This window comes from Aspergillus versicolor, assembly GCF_001890125.1.
Source record: "Aspergillus versicolor CBS 583.65 unplaced genomic scaffold ASPVEscaffold_1, whole genome shotgun sequence".
In the NCBI taxonomy this organism is placed as follows: domain Eukaryota; kingdom Fungi; phylum Ascomycota; class Eurotiomycetes; order Eurotiales; family Aspergillaceae; genus Aspergillus; species Aspergillus versicolor.
In genome coordinates this window covers 3,753,314-3,774,167 of record NW_024467524.1, presented here as the reverse complement: position 1 = coordinate 3,774,167, position 20,854 = coordinate 3,753,314, and the positions used below count along the sequence as shown (strand labels likewise).

Here is a 20,854-nt window from a genome sequence, read left to right as displayed (position 1 = left end):
TTATAAAAGACACAGTAAGATGGACAATTCTTTGAATATTGACTGGGGTTATGCGCTGAACGGACGAAGAGATGGGCTGGTATATAAAGGATGGTATAATCTGGGGCCAAGACGAGTCACTTCCGATCGAATAGGAAGTGTCATGTATCTCCCAGGGTATCAGAGGAACGTCAGCAGTAGGGTGCGCTCGGGACCAGAAAGCAAGTCTATCACGGCCCCTACTGCTGATTAGAAATGTCAGTTTGACCGATGTTTAGTCGATATTCGTAACAAGAAAGTCGCGATATAGACATGACAGCACCGAATAGGGAGCCCACATCCAACCAAGACAGAGGGTTTGTCGATCCACATCCACCGGTTGAGATCGGGCAACGGCTTCTCTGGAACCATCACAGCCATTCCCCATATTGGAAGACACCAGTCGGGCAGGCAGCGGAGGAGGCCAGTCCGTGGTGTGGCCATGATGGCGCGGCATCCGAGCTGGAGATAAGAAAAGCGCACGACCCACAGGCCAGATCTTCACCTCGAGGCTGCAGAACAGAGTTTGGGCGTCTGATAAGGCCTGCTCTTGAGCCACAGTCTCCGCGGGCCTCGTTTGGCATCCATCGGGGAAGGTCTCGACCCCCGGGTCTGCAGGAAGCCCTAAAATCAGCAAAAAAGCAACTCTAAAGCAGATGAATAGTGTCCGTAATCCCTCAGATGTCAGTGTATGAGTATGCCATGGACTTTCCACAATATCCCAGAGAGAACACAGCTGAATTCTCAGCTAGCGCATGTTTGTCCGCTTCACAGAGCAAGCCCTGTCCCTGTCCCTGTCCCTGTCCTATACGCTATGGTGATGACGAGAGCTTCTCGGAATACAATCAAGGACCCACTCTCGAATTTGAGTCCGCGGAGATCTGGAGAGCCAAATGGGTCCATTGGTAAGGGTGTTATCGGGGGAGATGGACGATGAGGAAGAAAGACTGGGTCTGGCTGGGGGGAAGATAACAATATCACCAGCCAATCACGTTTAGGGCAATGTGAGCTCAACAGCCTCAGGCATACAAGCATGAACCCAGTGCCGACATTGCATTATGACATACTATAAAGCAGCATGCTTGCAATTGCATGGAATTTAGTATGGAATTTAGTGAGGCGTGGTTCTGTACAGTGCTGATGGTCTACCCTAAGATGTTCGGCTACAATATCGTCAGATATGAATCCTCAAGTAAATATATTCAGCCCAGGTATAATGCTATGGAATTATCTCCTAAAAACACCGTGAAACAACCCTATGCCCATTGCACGTCGTAATTCGCATCATAAAATAACACACTGACACCAAGAGCCTCTTACCAGTCGATGGTATTTGTAGAACGGACTGGCCTACTGCCCTCAATCCCTTTCCCCGTAACCCTCTTGCCTTTCATCCCCTTGTACTTCTTGTCATATGCCTCGAACGGGTCCGCCGCCTCGCCCTTCTTAACCTTCCACTTCTCCGTACCAAGAATGGAATCAAGTTCCTCGACAGGGGGGAGCTTCATGTAAATCCAGCCATCCTCACGTTGCTCGACTGGGAAAGTGGCAATGTTCATTTCCTCGTCGTTCGAGCAACGGCCAGCCTGCTCGCCGTTGAGTTCAAAGTTGCGCTTGTGGTATGGACACGATACCCAGTATTTCCCGGCATCGTCGTCGCCAATCAAACCATCGGAGAGGACGAACGCCCGTTTGTGAGGACACATTTGCTGTGTAGCGTAGTACTTGCCCTTGACTTTGAAAATGGCCAACTGGGTGTCTCCGCGCTTGATGTTGGCGGAAGAAATGGCAGGCGGGCCGTCTGAAAAGTAATCGGCTTTGATTACGGGCTGCCATGAGAGACTAGACCATTGATGGCCCTTGAAGTCTGCACTTGCTCCATCCTTCGGCCAGTATGTTGGACGCACTTGTTCGCGCTCCTTGACAATCTCCACGGTCTCGATTGTCTCGTCGGTGTTGGCGAATTGCTGGAAGTATTTGCGTCTCTTGGGATTTCTGACGGTCTCGGTCCATTCACAGAAGTAGCTGTCAACCAGTGCTTGCATCTGATTCTCCATTTCTGCTGCTATCCCAAGTTTGTCGTTGAGAACGACATCCTTGAGATATTCAATTCCACCTGGAAGATTTTCGAGCCACCGGGCTGTTCGCTGCAGCTTGTCTGCTGTTCTGATATAGAAAATGACATAGCGGTCTAGAATAGGGATAACCTCTTCCGGCGGTACGTCTTTAGCCAGTAACTCTGAGTGGCGCGGTTTGGCGCCTCCATTACCACCAACGAAGATGTTGAAACCCTTTTCAGTAGCAATAAGACCGAAACTATTCTGTATTAGCAGCATTCAATACAAACGTAGAATGGGAACCCTACTCTTTGTTTTGCGCTTCGGCACACTCTCGAACGCAACCAGATACGGCGCCCTTGAATTTGTGAGGAGCTCGGATACTCTTGTATCGTTGCTCTAGTCGAATGGCCATACCAACACTGTCTCCCACGCCAAACCGGCACCACGTGGTTCCAACACAGCTCTGATTGTCCCGTTAGTAGATCTCGAATACAGTTGGAAATAGCCCCTACCTTGATGGTTCGAAGCGACTTAGCGTATGCATGGCCACTCTCCATGCCAGAATCAACGAGAGCGGTCCAGATGTCGAGTAGATCCTGCTTCTTGGCACCAAACATATCGATACGCTGGCCACCCGTGATCTTGCAGTATAGATCATATTTTTTCGCCACTTGGCCGATAGCAATTAACTTGTCGGCTGTAATCTCTCCTCCAGGAACACGAGGGACAACAGAGAATGTACCGTTTCTTTGGATGTTGGCAAGGAATCTGTCGTTGGTATCCTGCAGCTCATGGTACTCCTTATCCATGATATGTGGGTTAAAAAGACTAGCGAGGATTGAACCAATTGCTGGTTTGCAGATTTCACATCCGAGAGAGTCCGCACACTTTCCAACGGATTTCATTACGTCGTCAAACGTCCTTAGCTGTCGGATTGCAATGACATTATAGAGGTCGGCTCTCGAGTACGGAATATGGATACACACTGTATTTCATCAGCAAAAAGAAAGAGAGAGACTACGGAAGTGAGGCACGTACAGTGGTTAGAGACTTCTTGACCCATATCCAACATCGTCTTGTTGAAAATTGACTGCACAAGGGGCATACAGCCGCCACAGCCGGTACCTGCCTTGGTGCATGACTTTACTTCTGCCAATGTCTTGCAAGTGCCGCTTTTGACGTTCTCGACCACATCACCCTTTGTAACATTGTGACATGAGCAGATCTGGGTGCTGTCATCACTTTTTTTTTTTTGAACGGGTTAGCTAATACTTAAGCGATTAGGGTACTGGGCAGAACTTACAGGTCATCCGCGTTCTCCTCCCCGCTACCTTGAGCGCCCAAAATAAACTCGCTGGGTGGTACCTCCAAGGGCTTCTGTGTTTTGACCATCTGGTTGAGCTTGACGTAGTCTTTCGTGTCACCAATCATCATACCTCCTAACAGGTATTTTCCATCCATAGTGAACAAGTACTTTTTGTAGACTCCGCCAAAGGGATCTCTGTATGTGAGGGCCTTGACCTGAGGTTCCGTTTCAACTGTGAGATCTGTACCTCCAACATCTTCTGCAGAAGGCCGTTGGCCTGGAAGAAATTTAGGCCCGTCCCTATCAGCAAAAAAGTCCCCGAAGCTGGCAACGTCGACGCCCAGCAGTTTTAGTTTCGTACTCAAATCGGGCCTATTGAATTTCTTAGGTTCCTTGTCGGGGTTTGTCAGGTTGAATGAAAGCACATCGGCCATCTCGATACCAGGAGCAATGATACCGAACGTTTGGTTTTCCCAACTAGCACATTCGCCAATGGCATAAATATCGTCGGCAGATGTCCGTAGGCTGCCGAAATGCGTTAGTTTAAGAACTGGGCACTAGGAGATACACACACCTCTCATCAATAACGAAGCCACCCCGTTTAGCACACTGAATTCCAGCGCTGCTCCCCAACTCATCTCGTGGTCGAATTCCAATCTGTACATAAGGTCAGCACTACATATATGAGTGACGTGATACTGGGGAAGCATACCGCGAAGCATATGCAGCAGCAATCGAGCTCCTGGCCATCCTCGAAAAGCACACCCGTCACATTATTCTCTTCATCGGTATGGATTTTTGCCACGCGCTTTTCATGAAGCACTTCCAAGCCAAGGTCTCTGATCTTCTTCGTCACAAGGGAACCTGCATCACCATCGAGTTGCCTAGCAAGAACCCATTTGTTGCGGTCTATTAACTTGACACTGCCAAAATCTTCAAGATCCGTCATGGCTTTGGCGGCTTCTAGACCGAGTAGCCCTCCCCCAACTGTGACGCCAGTTTGACCCTTGTGAGTGGAAGCGAAGTCCATGAGGCGCTCAAGGTCGGAGATGGTACGGTAAACGAATATGCCTTTGGCATCATATCCAGGTGTGCTAGTAGGAAGGACGGCATCTGATCCAGTGGCGAGAACCAGGGTATCGTAAGAAATAATGTCACCGGTTGAAGTCTTAACGGTCTTATGTTGAGGAAAGACGTCGGTTACCCGAGTGTTGAGATAGTAATCGAAAGATCGATCTTTAAAAGAGCCATACTGTAGTCACAAATTTGAATATCATTAGCTTTGAAACCGGTCCTAAACATCAGACTACCCACCCATTCTTTCGGATTGAGGTATAGATCCTCGATTTTACGGTGCTCGAAGTAGGAGGACAAGCCCACACGGTTGTAGGCAATGTGTGGTTCTTCTCCAATGACAACGATATCGTACTTGCGTCTTTCTGAATCTAGTTTAACGAGCTTCTCTCTACAAAGTAGCAACGTTAGTTACATATAATCATTGGAAGCTCATGATTCGTACGTACATAAACGCAACGGCAACCATTCCCAGCCCCACCACTACGATCTTTTGGCGCCGATTAGAATCCTGACTGAAGGTTTCTCGCTCTGCAGTGGGGTCAATCCCATCGATGACGGGGAGGCCATGGTGGGCGCTGGCATTAGCAGTCTCAGCGCCCCGGGGACCGTCCAGCAGGGGCATTGTGTTGGACGTGGACGAAAAGCTGGAGAGTCAAAAAAGTCGTAACTCCTAAAAGAGCGGCAGCCGGCGACTCTCTCCACTCCATATATATCAGGGCCATTTTGTAGTACGGTGAGTAACCAGCTCTTGGTCACTGATTATCTCCGTGGGCTTGGGATCATGAGATAATCGAATGGGCCAATTGCTGTCTCCCCGATCGACGCGAATCAACGATCGCGCAATGGCAACAGTCATAATCACTAATTTTCATCAGGTGAAAGTTTGGCTAGGTGCGTCCACGATAATGGTCGGGCCACGGCGTGGTGTTGTTGACGGCAGTGTGAGATGGTTGGATCTCCGCGGAAATACTGGCCAGGCCCGGGACTCTGATTGGACAAGACGGGGCCACGATCTGCCGCTTATCTCCACCCAAGATAAGAAATTCCGAGGCTCTGATTGGTCGCTCTATCAACAGTATAAAGCCCTATCTCTATATCTCGATCAATGAGAGTCAGAACAAAGTAATCGGAATAAGGTAATAAACGGTTGACGTGAGATCATGTTAGCATCAGATCTTGCTCCGAGTAATGGAAATTAATCATAGAGTGGACTCATTCCAATCCCTAGATCGGAGGGCCCAACGCTGGACATCCACTATTCCCGCTGTCCAGGTTGATTAGGCGGGATTGGCCTCACCAAACGTATTATCGCCACTGGATTGCCCGGTAAATGGTGAGCAAATCCCGCCAGTCAGATTCATTGGCCTGTCGAGCATTCCTGTGCTGGACGCTGAGGTTCTGGAGCCTGCTGCGGCCCGCGGAGATGGAGTGGACCGTCGAATTCCGGATAGCTTTACCTGCTTGTCTTGAAAACTAGAGCATTATTGTATTTCTCCGAGGCTCTTTATGTAGCACAACGCAAGGAGATGCGTTTCTTTCTAAAATCGCGCATCCTGCAATTATGGAATAATCCCGCATGTTCGTCAACCACTTGCGACCCTTGCTAAGATATTTGACATTTACATCCATTCAAACAATGTTTCCATGCCTTTGATTGTCCTTGGTAACCTTATTTTATTCTTGTCCTGTGTATAAATCCCATTTATTTTGAGCATCTGAGCTGTCGTTTTCAAACCCTATCCGAGCATCTCCGCAATCTATATCCTATGCTTTTATCCTCTACAGTACCATCTTTCTTCCCTACCCCCTCAATATGTCTACTACTGTGACCCAAGTTCGAACGGCCAAGGTGCCATCAAAGCAAAGCGCTCTCAAACATACCCAGATCAAAATTGAGGAGCAAGAAGTCTCACCGCTCGACACTCCAGATATCCCATTACCCCCTCCTTCAAAGAATCTATCAGAGGTTCTGAGCATAGACAAAGCAACACCTGACGGTCATGTCGCACGAGATCCTAGACTAATCAGATTAACTGGCGTTCACCCATTCAATGTCGAAGCGCCATTGACACCACTATTCCAAGAAGGTAGATTGCACTCAACTCAAAACAACAGCTGCATCCGCATAGCATCTAGCTCACATCATACAGGCTTTTTAACATCCCCTGAGCTGTTTTACGTACGAAACCACGGACCAGTACCCCATGTTCGAGACGAAGAGATTCCCACCTGGGAAATCAGTATTGAAGGGTCTGATTCTGATCATATCCTCTAGGATTATAGAAGGCTTCTCTAACAGCTGCTCCAGACTGGTCGAGAACCCAATCACCCTAACCTTCAAGCAAGTCCTGCAAAACTACGACCAGATCACTGCACCCATAACTCTAGTATGCGCCGGAAACAGACGAAAAGAGCAAAATACTGTCCGAAAATCGAAGGGTTTCTCTTGGGGCCCGGCTGGCTTGTCAACTGCACTCTTCACCGGGCCCATGATGGCAGATATAATCAAGAGTGCTAAGCCCCTACGGAAGGCGAAGTATGTCTGTATGGAGGGTGCTGATAAACTGGTATAGTTTATCCAATCAGTCTAACCCCTAGAAGCGGTCGACTTACTAACAGACTGTATATAGCCAAACGGTCATTACGGAACATCCGTGAAACTGAACTGGGTCATGGACCGCAATAGGGGAATTATGCTCGCGCACAAGATGAACGGTGAAGATTTGAGACCTGATCACGGCCGCCCCCTGAGAGCTGTCGTCCCCGGTCAGATTGGAGGACGCAGTGTCAAGTGGTTGAAGAAGCTCATTATCACTGATGCCCCCAGCGATAACTGGTACCATATCTACGACAACCGGGTTCTACCGTAAGCTTCACATCCACATGGACTACCATCATATCCCTCGCTAATACCTTGATAGGACCATGGTTACTCCCGATATGTCGTCCCAAGACCCTTCATGGTGGCGCGATGACCGGTATGCCATTTATGACCTGAATGTCAACTCCGCTGCCGCATTCCCTCAGCACAAGGAAGTCCTCGACATCGCCACTGCGAAACCCACCTACACGGCAAAAGGTTATGCCTACGCTGGTGGCGGGCGAAGAATCACTCGTGTTGAAATATCTCTGGATAAGGGAAAATGTACGCCCGCTCCTTTATATTTGTAGGTGAAAATGATTCTAATACACCCCTAGCATGGCGTCTAGCAAACCTTGAATACGCCGAAGACAAATACCGCGACTTCGAGGGCACACTATACGGTGGCCGAGTCGACATGTCCTGGCGAGAAACCTGCTTCTGCTGGTCCTTCTGGTCCCTCGGTATTCCCGTCTCAGATCTCGAAAGCAGCGATGCCCTCCTGGTTCGTGCGATGGACGAGGCACTTAGCCTCCAGCCAAAGGACATGTATTGGTCTGTCTTGGGTATGATGAACAACCCTTGGTTCCGGGTCTCAATCACCAAAGAGAACGGGAAATTGCTCTTTGAACATCCGACTGACCCTACCGGTCCGGGAGGCTGGATGGAACGGATAAAGAAGGCTGGTGGTGACCTGCTAAACGGAAACTGGGGCGAGAGACAAGAAGGCGAAGAGCCTGTTGAGCCTGAGCCCGTGGTGGAGGTCAACATGAAGAAAAAGGGTGTGAACAGAATTATCAACCTTGAGGAGTTCAAGAGTAGATCGACGGATGAATGTCCCTGGTTTGTCGTTAACGGCGAAGTATATGACGGCACGGCCTTCCTTGAGGGACATCCTGGCGGAGCCCAAAGTATCATATCAGCAGCAGGAACAGATGTTTCTGAGGAGTTCATGGAAATCCGTAAGTCGCCAATGCTTTTGTTAGATAAACCACTCACTAAACCCTCCCACCAGACAGCGAAACAGCCAAAAAGATGATGCCGGACTACCATATCGGCTCCCTCGACAAGGCCTCCCTCGAAGCTCTCCAAAAGAGCGACAACGACGACAACACCGACACCACACCGCGCGACACTTTTCTAACCCCCAAATCCTGGACAAAGGCCACTCTAACCAAGAAGATGACCGTGTCCTGGGACACCCGCATCTTCACCCTTTCCCTCGAACACGAGTCCCAGCTCCTCGGTCTCCCAACAGGCCAACACCTAATGATCAAAACCCCCGACCCCAAGGCCCCATCAAGTAGTATAATCCGCTCATACACACCCATTTCGGAAACAAACCAGCTCGGCGCTGTCGACATCCTAATAAAAATCTACTTTGACGGCCCCGCCGTGCCAGGCGGGAAAATGACAACCGCGCTCGAACAACTGCCCCTTGGCTCCGTGATCGAGTGTAAAGGACCGACAGGGCGATTCGAGTATCTGGGTTCTGGAAAGGTTCTTGTCAGCGGTAAAGAGCGGACTGTGCGTGAGTTCGTGATGATCTGTGGTGGAACGGGCGTTACGCCTGTTTTCCAGGTTCTTAGGGCCGTTATGCAGGATAAGCAGGATGAGACGCGGTGCATTTTGCTTGATGGGAATCGGTTGGAAGAGGACATTCTTCTTCGTGAAGAGTTGGATGGCTATGAGGCTGAGGGTGGCGAGAAGTGTAAGGTTGTGCATACCCTGACTCAGGGTTCAGACAGCTGGAAGGGGAGGAGGGGTCGTATAGACGAGAAGTTGATTAAGGAATATGCGGGAACCCCGGATGAGCAGACGATGGTTTTGGTTTGTGGGCCTGGTCCGATGGAGAAGGCTTCTAAGGAGATCCTCTTGTCGTTGGGGTGGAAGGAGTCGAACCTCCATTACTTTTAGGTGTGGTTATTTTGATTCGTTTTTGGGCGTAAAGCAGGGTCGGTTTGGGTATTGGTATGGTATATACACGACTATCAGTTATTTCAATAAAGCTGCAAATTACATATTTCATCAATCATGCATTCAGTGATCCATAACACTGACGGTCCTAAGCCGCGTCAAATCTTCCAAGTGTTTTCAATCAGTAGTACCTCTTCATGTCTAACCGTACCAGAAGATGATCAAACACATTTGTAGGACCCTCCCTAGACGCAAACGCCATTCCAGACCTGCTTCTGCCCAATGACTTAGATGGCGCAGCCGCCCTTGCACCGTCAAGACCACGAAGATACCCGACAAAGGCGGTCGTTTGCTTTCTAAAAACGGCGTATAAGCGTTTGATGACGGCCTCGCTTTCATGCCGCACGCCGTGCATTCCGTCCATTCGCGACAGGGGAGCAAACTTAAGGATTGTGTCAAATATGCCATCCAACAGTTTTGCAACCTCGGCGTGCCGCTTGCTCAGGAACAGCGCGAATATCATCTGATCTAGGGTGTCTTCGTGATAAGCTCGAAGCCTGGGGATGGAATGGGCTGCTTCAATGGTACCATCGATATCGCCTCGCTCTAAACAGGATTCAATCTTAGACAGGGTCTCCTGGAATCGTCGCCATGTGGATCCAATGCCAAGTTGGAAGCAGTAGTCGCTCAGGGTTAGTACGAAATGCTGGCAATCTATCCGGAACTTTTGTAGTATGTTTCTAGTATCGCCTGCGAGTGAATCCCTCGCTGTTGAGTCCCGAATGATCCCCTTGACAACTGAGACCATCCGAAGGAGTCGTAGTAATTGTTTGAAGAGATTATCGTACTGTTTGAGAGAGCGTGGGGTGATTATGGCGTCTAAAACGTTCGACGGTTTGTACTGTAGACGAAGGAAGTCCAAAGCTTCAATAGCGTTGGGGTTCTTGCACTTGACAATTTCTGCTTCTGTCAACTCGCGGATAGAGAAACTCAGTCCGCCTGGGAGTTCCTTCTCTTTCTCGAATTCGGGATTCCCAGAGCCGTCCGCATATTTGCCATTATAACATTCGTTGAGAACGCCCATCAGTACCAGGCGCAGCTCTGAGCTTGCTGGAGGCCAGGTATCCCGGCTTCCCAAGCGTAAACCTGTGTGAACACCGCTCCGTACAACTCCAGTCTTTCGTTCGCCACTTTCCATTTCAGGATCGAAGAGCGAATGGGAAAGACGAGATGTAAAGTATCCGTCGCCCAGAAGTTGGAAACGCCACTGCAATGTCAAATGATCTCTCAACTTGTGCTCTTTGAAAAGAAGATGTAGGCAAGAAAAATCGATTAGTAACGCCTGTGAGGAGAGCAAGGGCGCAAGAGAAAGATAAAGCGAGGACGTTACTTCAGGTGCGAAGTTCGTCTCGAGACCAGAACGTTGCTCCTCAGCAATATATTCACACTCGGCTAGCAAGTGGCCGAGTGTTTCCTTTTTCATGGTCCCATCGTCCGCAAGCAAACCAGTCACATTTCGAGCGTTATCGATGTCAAACAGATCAAAGGCATCTGGTAGCACTGAGGATTCGGTATTATCGGGAACCCGGCAATTTGCTTTGCGTTGAGATGGCCCCTCTCGGTTATACTTGAGGACTTCTGCTCGTAGTCTAGATTCGTAGTCACGAGCCTTGGTTTGTATTCTTTCCAGCTCAGCCCAAGTGCCAGCACAACCAAGGTTTGGGATATCGACGCATGTTCCATCATTCACAAGAGGGTGGTTGGGGTGGGACCGTTTGAGCAGACGAAGACTGCGTCCGCTCTCATAGATTAGGTGGGCTTGGTCAGGAGGGACGAAAGAAGGCATCTGATCTGGAAGATACAGATAGTCAAATCGCTCTTGGAATTGGACTTTTCCCCTGTCCTCATGCTTCTCGAGAAAAACAAAGCTTCTACCACTGGTCAAAAGCTCCATTGATGAGGATGTTTCGGGACGAAAACCGATCCATGATTCGACATAAGACAACCATGGCCCCACGACTTTGAAGACAATCTCTCGGAAAAGCCCCTCCATCTGGCCATAGATGTGCGAATAATGGGCTGCGAGTTTGAATACAGAGGAGATTATCCGAGCCTCCGACCCGGCCTTGTCCACGGCATCCATCATGTTTGCCAGAGCCCCGACCAATTCGCCACATCTTTGAAACAGCGCTCTGACCTGGAGGGCTGAACTGATGTGCTTAGAGCGACCGAGTAATTGCTTTTCCAGTGTGTAAATTATCACGTATGCGACAGTCGAGAACGCTGACATTGCAGACGGCTCCGCCGCATTGGTCGGAGCCCTTTTGATGAAAGCGCGCACTCGTTGCATGTTATTCCCACATTGTATAATCTCGTCTGTTAAACCGCCGAGGGCCAGAGGGCTAACTCCGGAGATTCGGAGATTCTTAATAGTTCTCTCAAACTTCTTTTGTCGTTCGTTGTAACGAAAGAGCATAGAGCTCCATCCTAAGCCAAGCCGAAACAGGGATTGAAAGAAGACATCATTGCGGACAATACGTCTTGTTTTCCCGATTTCTTCGTGTTTGCTTTGTTGTTCAATTGCAGCGTCGAACCCCTTCGCTCCAGACTCACTGAAGTATGCTGAACGAGGTTCGATAAAATGGCGATCATGATATTTCTCCCATGACCTTGGAACGTTGTTGGTGTTGGCCGCTATGTCGGTATTCTCAAGTCTCCAAAAATCATCAAGCTCGTCGTCAGAATCTTGTCCAGTGATGCTAGCTTCATGTTGACCGTCGCTCGACGTATCCGTTATCGACTCCGCAAGCACACTTGGCTCAAAAAGGTCGGCTCCGAATATGTCCAGTTCGTGCAATTTCGATCCATCTTTGTCAAACAAATTCAACGGGCTCTTGAAAACGCCCCCCGACAAGTCTGCATGGAATTAAGAGTTAAGTTCCAGATAAACCGAGAGATACCACTTACCGGGGAGATTCTCGTTCCAAGGTAGAGGCTCTAGCGGCTGGAGTGACTCCAAAGTAAACTTCGAAAGCCGCCAAAGCCCGTTACTGGAGAACGGGTTCGAGACGTAACTTTCATGGTCCATTGTCACCGACTCATATCGAGTCACAGAAGGATAATTCGACACAATCCACTGCCGTTGCTACCCATCCGGGATCCTTATCAATATTCACGACGCGTGGGGATCGCGCGCGGCTAAAGTTGAACTTAAACCTCACCGCCTTCGCTCGGGAACCCGAACATCTCGCTCCGTCTGATCAATTATCGAATCAATTACGTCGTTTACGGTTGGGTTTTGTTATCATTCCCAATGCCTCCAAGAAAGAAGCCTAAGCTCAACACCCAGGCGGAGAACCCGCAATCTCCTACCAACACTCCAGCTGAAAGCGCTGCCCAACGGACCCCAAGCTATGACTTAGTTGCGGATCCTTGGACAGATGAGCAGGAGACGGCGTTGCTCAAGGGAATCATCAAATGGAAACCTGTTGGTTCGTCTCGCCCCTCTTGTTACTGGCAGTTTGCTGTGGAATATAAAGATTCGCCCGCTAACGGGACAATTCACCAGGCATGCACAAGCATTTTCGAATGGTCGCAATATCAGAGTTCATGAAGAGTCAAGGTTATGCGCCTTCACATGCCGAGCACACGCGGATACCGGGGATCTGGCAGAAACTAGGGACGTTGTATAATTTATCAGCGCTCGATGAAAGGGTATGTGAATATACTAAAGGCAAATCATTACAGCTCCCCTGCGCCGCTCACACTCGGTTGAATAACAGGAAGACTCGCTTGTAACGGAGGTTTCGGATGACGCCGAAGGAAAGGAGGTCTATTGTCCATTCGAACTTCCTGAGGACGAATATGGCGATATGATGTTCGATCGAAGATTGGCAATGGAAGGATCGCAATCCCCCGCGCCTAGTGGCCAGGCCGAATCACGGAGAGGGAGCACCGTAGCTGACACAGATGGTTCGTCTTCATATTTTGATTTAATAATTTCTTCGTCGTCAATGAATTTGAGGCTAACAGCCCGTTGGATTAGAACCACGCTCATCGCCGGCCCCTCCACGAGGCCGGAAACCGGGCCGTGGCCGTCCCCCTAAACGGGGCACACGGTCTTCGCGCCTCCATGTCGCAGTCGAGACCCGCCAGCAAAGCTCTGAAGAGGAAGAAGGAGATGCAGAATCCGAGGAGGAAAACGAAGAGAGCGAAGAAGAGGAAAGTGTTGGCGCAAAGGAAGAAAGCGAGGACGACGGAGATGGCGAGGCAGGCAGCTCACCAACGGGCCGGAGCACGCGAGCCCGGACGACCCAATCCAAACGGGGGAGAAGGGGAGGCGGCGTTGCAAGAAGAGGTCGTCGGCGGGGAAATTGATTTGCTTTTGCGGCTGGTGCCTTTTCGATTGAGATGCACATATTTGATACCTCGGAAATCAGGGTACGGGCGTTGGTACGGGTTTGTCTTGTTACATTATCCAGCGATGTATGACTACTGAATGAATTGTCTCCAAGAGTAGTGCAAAGGTGTAATGTAATGTGTGCTACATAAATTAGGGGCTGTTGAACAATCATTGGAAATCTAGATACATTTCAATACGTATAGTAGATCACTATATTTAGTCTAATTCATTCATGGGGCTAAAAGGAAATAAGGGAGGGATATAGTACAGGGAATGGACTGAATCCCTTACAAGCGCTTGATGATGGCATCAGCATACTCGTGGGTCTTAGCCTTACCACCCAAGTCACCAGTGAGGGCCTATTGGAAAGAGATATTAGCATTTGGCGAAATAAAAAAAAAAACGATAGAGAATCTTACCTTGCCCTCAGCGAGAGTGTCGAAGATTGCCTTCTGGATGCGAGCAGCGTGCTCAGTGAGACCCATGTGCTGCAGCATCATGATAGAGCTGAGAAGCAAGGCAGTGGGGTTGGCAAGACCCTTGCCAGCAATGTCGGGGGCGGAACCGTGGACAGCCTCGAAGATCGAGCACTCGTCACCAATGTTACCGGAGGGGGTCAGACCGAGACCGCCGATCAGACCGGCGCACATATCGGAAAGAATGTCACCATACAGGTTGGGCATGACGAGGACCTTGTCGTTGTAAGGAGTAGGGTCGGTCGTGATCTTCAAGCAAGAGTTGTCCAGCAGCTCAGCATCGAATTCGACGTCAGGGAAGTCCTTGGCGACCTCGCGGGCAGTGTTCAGGAAAAGACCGTCGGACATCTTCATGATAGTAGCCTTGTGCACGACACGGACCTTCTTCTTGTTGATAGAACGAGCGTATTGGAAGGCGAAGCGCAGGACACGCTCGGAAGCCTCCCGGGTGATAAGCTTGATGCTCTGGACAACACCATCGACAACAACGTGCTCAATGCCAGAGTATTCACCCTCGGTGTTCTCACGGATCAGCACGGTATCAACGTTGTCGTAAGGGGTCTTGTAGCCAGCGACCGAGCGGCAGGGACGCAGGTTGGCGAAAAGGTTGAAGGTACGACGAAGGGTAAGGTTCAGGGAAACGTGACCCTTTCCAACGGGGGTCTGGGATTGTTTTAGCAATGCGCATTGCGACAGGCGGAGGTACCACATACGGCAAGGGGACCCTTAAGCGCTACGTAGTTTCGGCGGACACTCTCAATGGCAGCATCGGGAATGGCAGTCTTGCCATCCTTCAAGATGGGGGTGACATCGACGGACTCCCAACTGACCGGGGCCTGAAAACAACTTAGTATAAGAATCTCGCAGCTATTATTCCGGCGGCAGGGGACGCGTTACTTTTGCGGCGGCGAAGATATCCTTGACGGACTGCGAGATCTCGGGACCGATGCCATCACCCTCAATCAAGGTGACCATATAGTTTCCCTAAAATCGATCATGTTAGAAGCGAAACAAATAAAAATGTCCTCAGACCAAAACGTTTCTCAAAATAACGCCAATTTGAGAAACTGCCGATACTCGGACCAAAGGAGCGGATAGCAAAAAAGAAAAGAAAAGAGCTTCCAAGTAGCCAACGTACATCAGAGCCCTTCTGTCCCTTGAACTTAGCAACACGCTCATCGGCAGCAGCGGAATAGCAGCGGAGCTAAACAACAGTCAGTGGGCTACAAATATTTGACGTCGTTGCGCTACGTTACCTGCAGGCGAGGAGCTGCGAGGCTCGGAGCCACACGTGTTGTTCGCAGGCATTGGCGGGCGGGGGTGACGAGGTTCCTTGTAGCAAACATTGTGACGATACCCCAGAATCAGCGACAAGCTAGAGAGCTGGAAAAAGGAGGGAATGGATGGGAGAGGAGAGCGAAAGGGAGAGGACAGGAAGGCGGCGGATGAACCGTGTGCGGGAAGAGAGACTGATTGAAGTTTGATCGGGACCGCCGCAGCCGATCCGACCGGGATGGGACTGGGAGGCCGTGTGGTCCACTTGGAGTCTTGGGTCTCATCAGATAAGTCTCCCCGAGCGAAACGCGCCAGCTCGCTCTTACGCCCTCTTATTCCGCTTCTTGACTAGATCCAGGTCAATCCTGCTGTCGACCTGCTTCTCCACACTCCCGTCGTCAGTCGTCACTTTCCGCTCCCTCGTGCTTTACCTGCATGCGCCTCCGCCGTTGGCCGTTTATCCCCCATCCCGGTCCCCTTGGTGGAGCTCAGGCCTGCGCTCGCCAGGATGACTGACGCCGACGTCGCCCACTTCTACAATCTACCATCGGCATATCCAGAGGAATGGCCTACGGAGCTGGATGATGAAGATGAGGAGGAGGACGCGGCTCTCCAGCACGGTGGTTCGAGATCCAGTTACCATGTCCTCGACCGGAGCAACAGTCGGACTGGTCCTAGTCCGGGATCGTTAAAGGGAAACAGTGGTCGGGAGAACCTTGTCAAGGTTGACGAGCCTGATCCGTTAGGCTCGAGGAACAGTGTTCTTAGTTCCCTGAAGAAGCGAGGGTTGGCGGTCGCTGATGATAACCGGCTACGGAATCGCTTCCTCCTCTCCTCAACGGGGTTCTCCCCCGCACTTTTTCTATCGCAGGTCCATTCCGATGCATCGATTAAAACCCTCGTTGAAGGCCTCAATTTCCTTTCTCAATCTATCGACCAGAAGTCGGCCTCGCTGAAGGTCCTTGTCGAAGCAAACTTCGAGAGGTTTGTCCGGGCCAAAGCAACGATTGACAGTGTATACACGGAGATGAGGCACCAAGGAAGGGAACAGGACTTGACGACTCATCGCAGGTCGGCGAGCCACCTGCGGAGGATTTCCGGACATGACTTCCCTCCCTCAAATGCAGATTCGAAAAAGAACGCGTTGCTGAAGGAGAGCGACTATGGTGTGAAGGGTATTAGGGTTCCTCTAACGGAAGCATCTGTGAAGGCGGAGGAAGTCTGGGGCCCAGCATTGAGCGGACGCGAGAGAGAAGAAATGCTAAAGGCCGTCGTTGAGAGCATGGAGAGGCACCGAGAGGTGTACGATATCGGCGGGCTTCTCTCAAAATCTATCAAGCAGAGGGACTATGAATCTGTGTTCGAGCAATATCGCAAGGCGAGGGCTCTTACTCAGGATGCAAAGGTCATTGCCGATGCCGCGACCAGGGAAGGTCGAGCATTGACGGACGAAGAAGCTCATGTTATATTAGCATTGGGTAGGATGTGGATTGATGTCGATCAACAGATCCACGGATTCAAGGGCGACCTTTGGAGGCGCCTCAATGAGGCTCCGAGCACATCTACAAGAATTACAACCTCCGGCCCGGTGGAGGAATACATGGAGTTGATTGGCGCTTTATTGGAACTAGGGGTGGACGACAACCCTATCTGGGTGTGGCTTCTTAGCCGTTACGACTACCTAAGGGCGAAGACAAAGGCTTTCTGTGATCGCGGCAAGGTCGAGATAGAAATTCTTAGACGTCGTCTCGCTAGCGGGGCAGAGCCTACACCTCAGGAGATGGCTTCATATTTGCGCAGAGCTCCCCAGGACGGCTCAGCGGAGCCATCACCACTTCCAGACTCTGATCAAGTGATAGAGCTTTGGGAATGTGTCCATACATACCTGACCAGGCTGTTATCATCACATGGAGGCATCCTTGGCGAGGTTTTGGATTTCTGGGAAGTCGCGCAATCGTTCATCGACGGTAATAAACAGAAACTTCTCCCGGCGGGATTCGAAGGCGAAAGTCGGAAACACCACAAATTTGCCTCCAGCGATATCAGAGATCTACAAAAAGGCCTTATTGAGCTAGTTAGTCTAGTTCGAGATGGTGTCCTCTCGTTGTTCGCCGAACCACCGGTAGATGATGTCTCTCTTCTCACGTCCCCAGTCTCACCAGCGAGCCCTAGTAGCCCTATAAGTCTGGGAGTGACACCGACCGAGTCGCGCTTCAAGCTCGATCCAAAGAATATTCCCTTCCCATCCCCCAAACGCGGTGAACTATGGGAGGACTACGCTTTTTGGCCACCCTTTTCGAACTCTCTCAGCGGAATCAATTATCTGGGTCAATTCCTTGTTATAATTGGAGCTGCGGCAGGTGAGATGGCGAATCTAGAACCGGTCGCAAGCAGCAGCAACACTCGCGAACTACTCAGAGGGCTTGTGAGTGTCATAAGGGAACGCGCTATACGCATCGCTTGTTCGGCATGGGAGAAAGATGCGGAAGTCTGTAGAATGTTGGAAGATTGGACGCGGGACCCAAAACGAAGAGATCTCACAAAAATGCCGACATTATTTGTCAATTTCCAGAATGCCGTACTCACTGGACTGCAGAAAATCCTTTTCATGTCTGAAGCAATGGCGAGGCCGGGGACTGTCGCCGTGGTTTCGCAGCCATCTACCAAACTACTGCAAATGGTTCGTCGGGAGTTCATAATCAGCATCGAGAAGGCTCTTGGTGGTCTTGTTGAAACAGCAGAACATCCGACCACTCAGGAAGAGAATGATGAATGGTCTGTGCCGGAATCTACAGCAGCTCACAGCAAGAATGATGGGTTATCGGCTCTTCTTGCGGCAGACGCTGTCGATTCTCAAAACAGAGTAAGTCAGATTTGATCCCTTTGAGTTAGAACGTGTTTAACCAACTTATAGAATGTTCGAATCCTCCTCACACTCTCAAATATAAAGGCGCTTCAAGCAGACCTTGTTCCACAGCTTGTCGCCAACTTCGAGTCTTCATTCTCAGTGACGCTAGCAGATGAAGCCAAAATAATCCGGCAGTTCCTTGATCAGGTTGACCAACGGTTATTCCAGTCCTACACGGAGCCTACAATCAGCAGTCTGAAGAGCATTATTATGGAAGGCGTCACATCCCCAACTTGGGAACCCCCGGCATCCCGTCCCGAGCAAGTACGGCCGTATGTGTACAATGCAATGCTAATACTTGTACTTGTCCACACGGAAATTTCAACAACCATTCCCTCCACATCATCCTCTACAGCAAGCCGATCAGCCACTGCTGGACACTCACCACTGCTATCGATCGTCCTCACACACCTATTAACACAAGTATCCAAATCCCTCATGAGCGCTTTCAACTCACGGCCTTCGTACTCCCTGAACTCGTTGATACAAGCTACTCTCGACACGGAGTTCATCGCCCAGACGATGTCGCAGTATTCTTCAGAGGAGGCTTCCGGCGTACAAAGTCAAATATACGTGGAACTAGATCGTCGGACCACCCACGAAGCGAGGGCTCGCCTTCAGTCTGAGCTAGGCGAAATGAGGGGTATCCTGAAGAGACTAAGAGAGAAAACCAAGGGCGAGTTTGCTTGCTTTAGGAAGCCGAGAAGTGGCAATTCACAGAAACCTACTTCTGCCTGAGTTACCAGCTCCTCTCGGTTAAGAAATTATACTATATATCCATATATTAGCTTCATGACGATTTTAAAATGTTCAATTCCTTGGGCTAAATAGAAAAGTACCATCCGTCTATACAAATTATACGTTAAAAAAAAGGTAAAACAAAACAATAACCATCATACATCGGGTATCATCATGCTTGCAAGAAATCACTTTTTTGTCCAGCCTTCTGCATCTACGCAGACTCGCCGACCATCCTCTGAACCCGACTGAGCAAAACTTGGCTCTCTCTCCCTAATCTCCTCTTTCCATGCTGGTCCGGCCGCTTCGCCCGCGCCATAGCCTCTCTATCCTTCGCCCTAAACTCGCGTTGCTCTCTCTTCTTCTCGGCTGCCTGCCTTCTCTTTTCCGCAATCTCCATCTCCTTTGCAAATGCCGAGGGCTTTGGTTTTCGGTTTTTCCGTCCTCCTGGTCCTCCTCTCCCTTCTACCTGCTCAGGCGCCGGTTCGCCAGAATCCACCATCGCCTGTCGATCCGGGTGGAGTTCCAAGCCTGCAGGCTCTGCGACCTGCTCTTTGCCATCCTCATCCTTCCTTTCCTCCTCTTCTCGCCGGAGATAAAATTGCTTCGGCTGGGGCGCGGCGAGTTCGGCGGCTTTTACTTTGGCATACTCCTTCTTGACCTTGGCTTTTTGGATCAGGTCGGCTTTGATTTTTTGGGCTAGTGGGAAGGTAATGTTAGTTAACTGTGTGATAATTTGTCTGGCATGCAGTCCGCTATAGGATGAGTACCTTTGCGACGATAGGTGCCGTCGGGTAGATTTGCAGGACCGACGGAGAAGCCCTTGCGCTTCTTGTTGGCCGTGGCGTCAGGTTGGGGCTTTTTGCCAGAGGGCGCCTTTTCGAGAGGGCGTTTGGGTACCATTTTGAGAGATAGACCGTGGATTATTTCGAGTGCAAGTCTGGGGAGAAGATTTTAGAGTGCTGGCTGGGTATGTTCTCCAAGAACTTTTGGAAAATCTTCGATAAGACGGCGCCAGCAATCAGACGGGTTTCCTGTTTTGGTCTAGCTTGGTTCTCGCCCGTTACTTCCACCCAATGCTGCGGGACCATGGAACATTCATTCTTAGGGGAAGGCATTGAGGAAATGGGTTGTAGACTACCCCTCAGGTAAGGACGAGTTTTTTACGGATTTCTCTACGGACTGAGTCTGTGCGACCATTTGGAATGGGTTTGTCCCAAGCGGCCCAAGCAGAAGCACTCAAGCCATGCGGTCAGAATGATGAGGCCGCCTGCCAAAATATATTATGTTGGCGAGGCAATCAGCATTATACCTGGAAAGGTTATACGATCCGACCAGAAAAGGACATGATTAAACTAGTGTAACTCAGTCCCAGGAGAGCGACTGCTGAGAAGTTAAGCCGGAAACTCCGTCTCAGCAAGACCATAAGGTACGTACCACCTTCCGAATGGCAAGGTACTCGAGTCAACTGACCAGATCCACCACGCCTACGACGCTGACTTACCCACGTTTTAGAAGGGGTTGAGTCTCCGGTTACAACCTATGACCCGAAATTGAGCGGCGGGAAACCCAGTATTAATCGCGCTAGGAGCAGAAGGTACGGAGGGCGCATTGGACCATTTGCTGTTGCAATCGCCATCATATGAGGTTTCACCAGCCCAACCGTACCCAAATATATAGTTATAACCAATTAGTGGTAAATCATCAACGGGATGTCGACTGGAGACTTGGAGTAATTTGTGCGTGTACAGTAAATAGAATATTAGTTTTAGGGATGACACAAGAATGATGAAAGACGAGATTTGGGCCGTTTCTCA

The 20,854-nt window shown here is 50.1% G+C and overlaps 7 protein-coding genes across 7 annotated transcripts; 3 read left to right on the top strand and 4 right to left on the bottom strand.

Moving 5' to 3' along the window:
- Nucleotides 1–1,334: 1,334 nt before the first annotated feature.
- niiA (nitrite reductase niiA) lies at nt 1,335–5,083 on the bottom strand (the record flags this gene model as incomplete). The annotated part of the gene is made up of 9 exons (XM_040805634.1): nt 1,335–2,334; nt 2,384–2,541; nt 2,591–3,063; nt 3,117–3,319; nt 3,382–3,909; nt 3,959–4,041; nt 4,097–4,636; nt 4,699–4,849; nt 4,908–5,083. 9 exons carry the CDS (start codon nt 5,081–5,083, stop codon nt 1,335–1,337), a joined length of 3,312 nt encoding a protein of 1,103 aa, XP_040662984.1.
- Nucleotides 5,084–5,990: 907 nt separating this feature from the next.
- On the top strand, nt 5,991–9,432 carry niaD (nitrate reductase NiaD). Its single transcript, XM_040811248.1, has 7 exons — nt 5,991–6,548; nt 6,612–6,711; nt 6,770–7,028; nt 7,092–7,327; nt 7,383–7,606; nt 7,660–8,283; nt 8,337–9,432. Exons 1-7 carry the CDS (start codon nt 6,275–6,277, stop codon nt 9,236–9,238), a joined length of 2,619 nt encoding a protein of 872 aa, XP_040662983.1. The 5' UTR covers nt 5,991–6,274; the 3' UTR covers nt 9,239–9,432.
- On the bottom strand, nt 9,233–12,398 carry ASPVEDRAFT_278511 (tubulin gamma complex associated family protein). Its single transcript, XM_040810055.1, has 2 exons — nt 12,206–12,398; nt 9,233–12,154 (listed from the first exon to the last, which is right to left on the bottom strand). The coding sequence occupies exons 1-2, from the start codon at nt 12,324–12,326 to the stop codon at nt 9,420–9,422; spliced, it is 2,856 nt and encodes a 951-aa protein (XP_040662982.1). The 5' UTR covers nt 12,327–12,398; the 3' UTR covers nt 9,233–9,419.
- Nucleotides 12,399–12,481: 83 nt separating this feature from the next.
- On the top strand, nt 12,482–13,819 carry ASPVEDRAFT_36616 (uncharacterized protein). Its single transcript, XM_040811247.1, has 4 exons — nt 12,482–12,729; nt 12,807–12,952; nt 13,021–13,210; nt 13,284–13,819. Exons 1-4 carry the CDS (start codon nt 12,552–12,554, stop codon nt 13,613–13,615), a joined length of 846 nt encoding a protein of 281 aa, XP_040662981.1. The 5' UTR covers nt 12,482–12,551; the 3' UTR covers nt 13,616–13,819.
- On the bottom strand, nt 13,749–15,845 carry ASPVEDRAFT_36615 (isocitrate dehydrogenase (NAD(+)) IDH2). Its single transcript, XM_040811246.1, has 6 exons — nt 15,373–15,845; nt 15,255–15,320; nt 15,014–15,100; nt 14,830–14,952; nt 14,060–14,779; nt 13,749–13,999 (listed from the first exon to the last, which is right to left on the bottom strand). The coding sequence occupies exons 1-6, from the start codon at nt 15,460–15,462 to the stop codon at nt 13,928–13,930; spliced, it is 1,158 nt and encodes a 385-aa protein (XP_040662980.1). The 5' UTR covers nt 15,463–15,845; the 3' UTR covers nt 13,749–13,927.
- Nucleotides 15,846–15,899: 54 nt separating this feature from the next.
- ASPVEDRAFT_24189 (exocyst subunit SEC5) lies at nt 15,900–19,037 on the top strand (the record flags this gene model as incomplete). The annotated part of the gene is made up of 2 exons (XM_040809636.1): nt 15,900–18,254; nt 18,306–19,037. 2 exons carry the CDS (start codon nt 15,900–15,902, stop codon nt 19,035–19,037), a joined length of 3,087 nt encoding a protein of 1,028 aa, XP_040662979.1.
- Nucleotides 19,038–19,086: 49 nt separating this feature from the next.
- Nucleotides 19,087–20,180, bottom strand: ASPVEDRAFT_36614 (uncharacterized protein). Its single transcript, XM_040811245.1, has 2 exons — nt 19,808–20,180; nt 19,087–19,736 (listed from the first exon to the last, which is right to left on the bottom strand). The coding sequence occupies exons 1-2, from the start codon at nt 19,938–19,940 to the stop codon at nt 19,252–19,254; spliced, it is 618 nt and encodes a 205-aa protein (XP_040662978.1). The 5' UTR covers nt 19,941–20,180; the 3' UTR covers nt 19,087–19,251.
- Between the last annotated feature and the right edge of the window lie 674 nt (nt 20,181–20,854).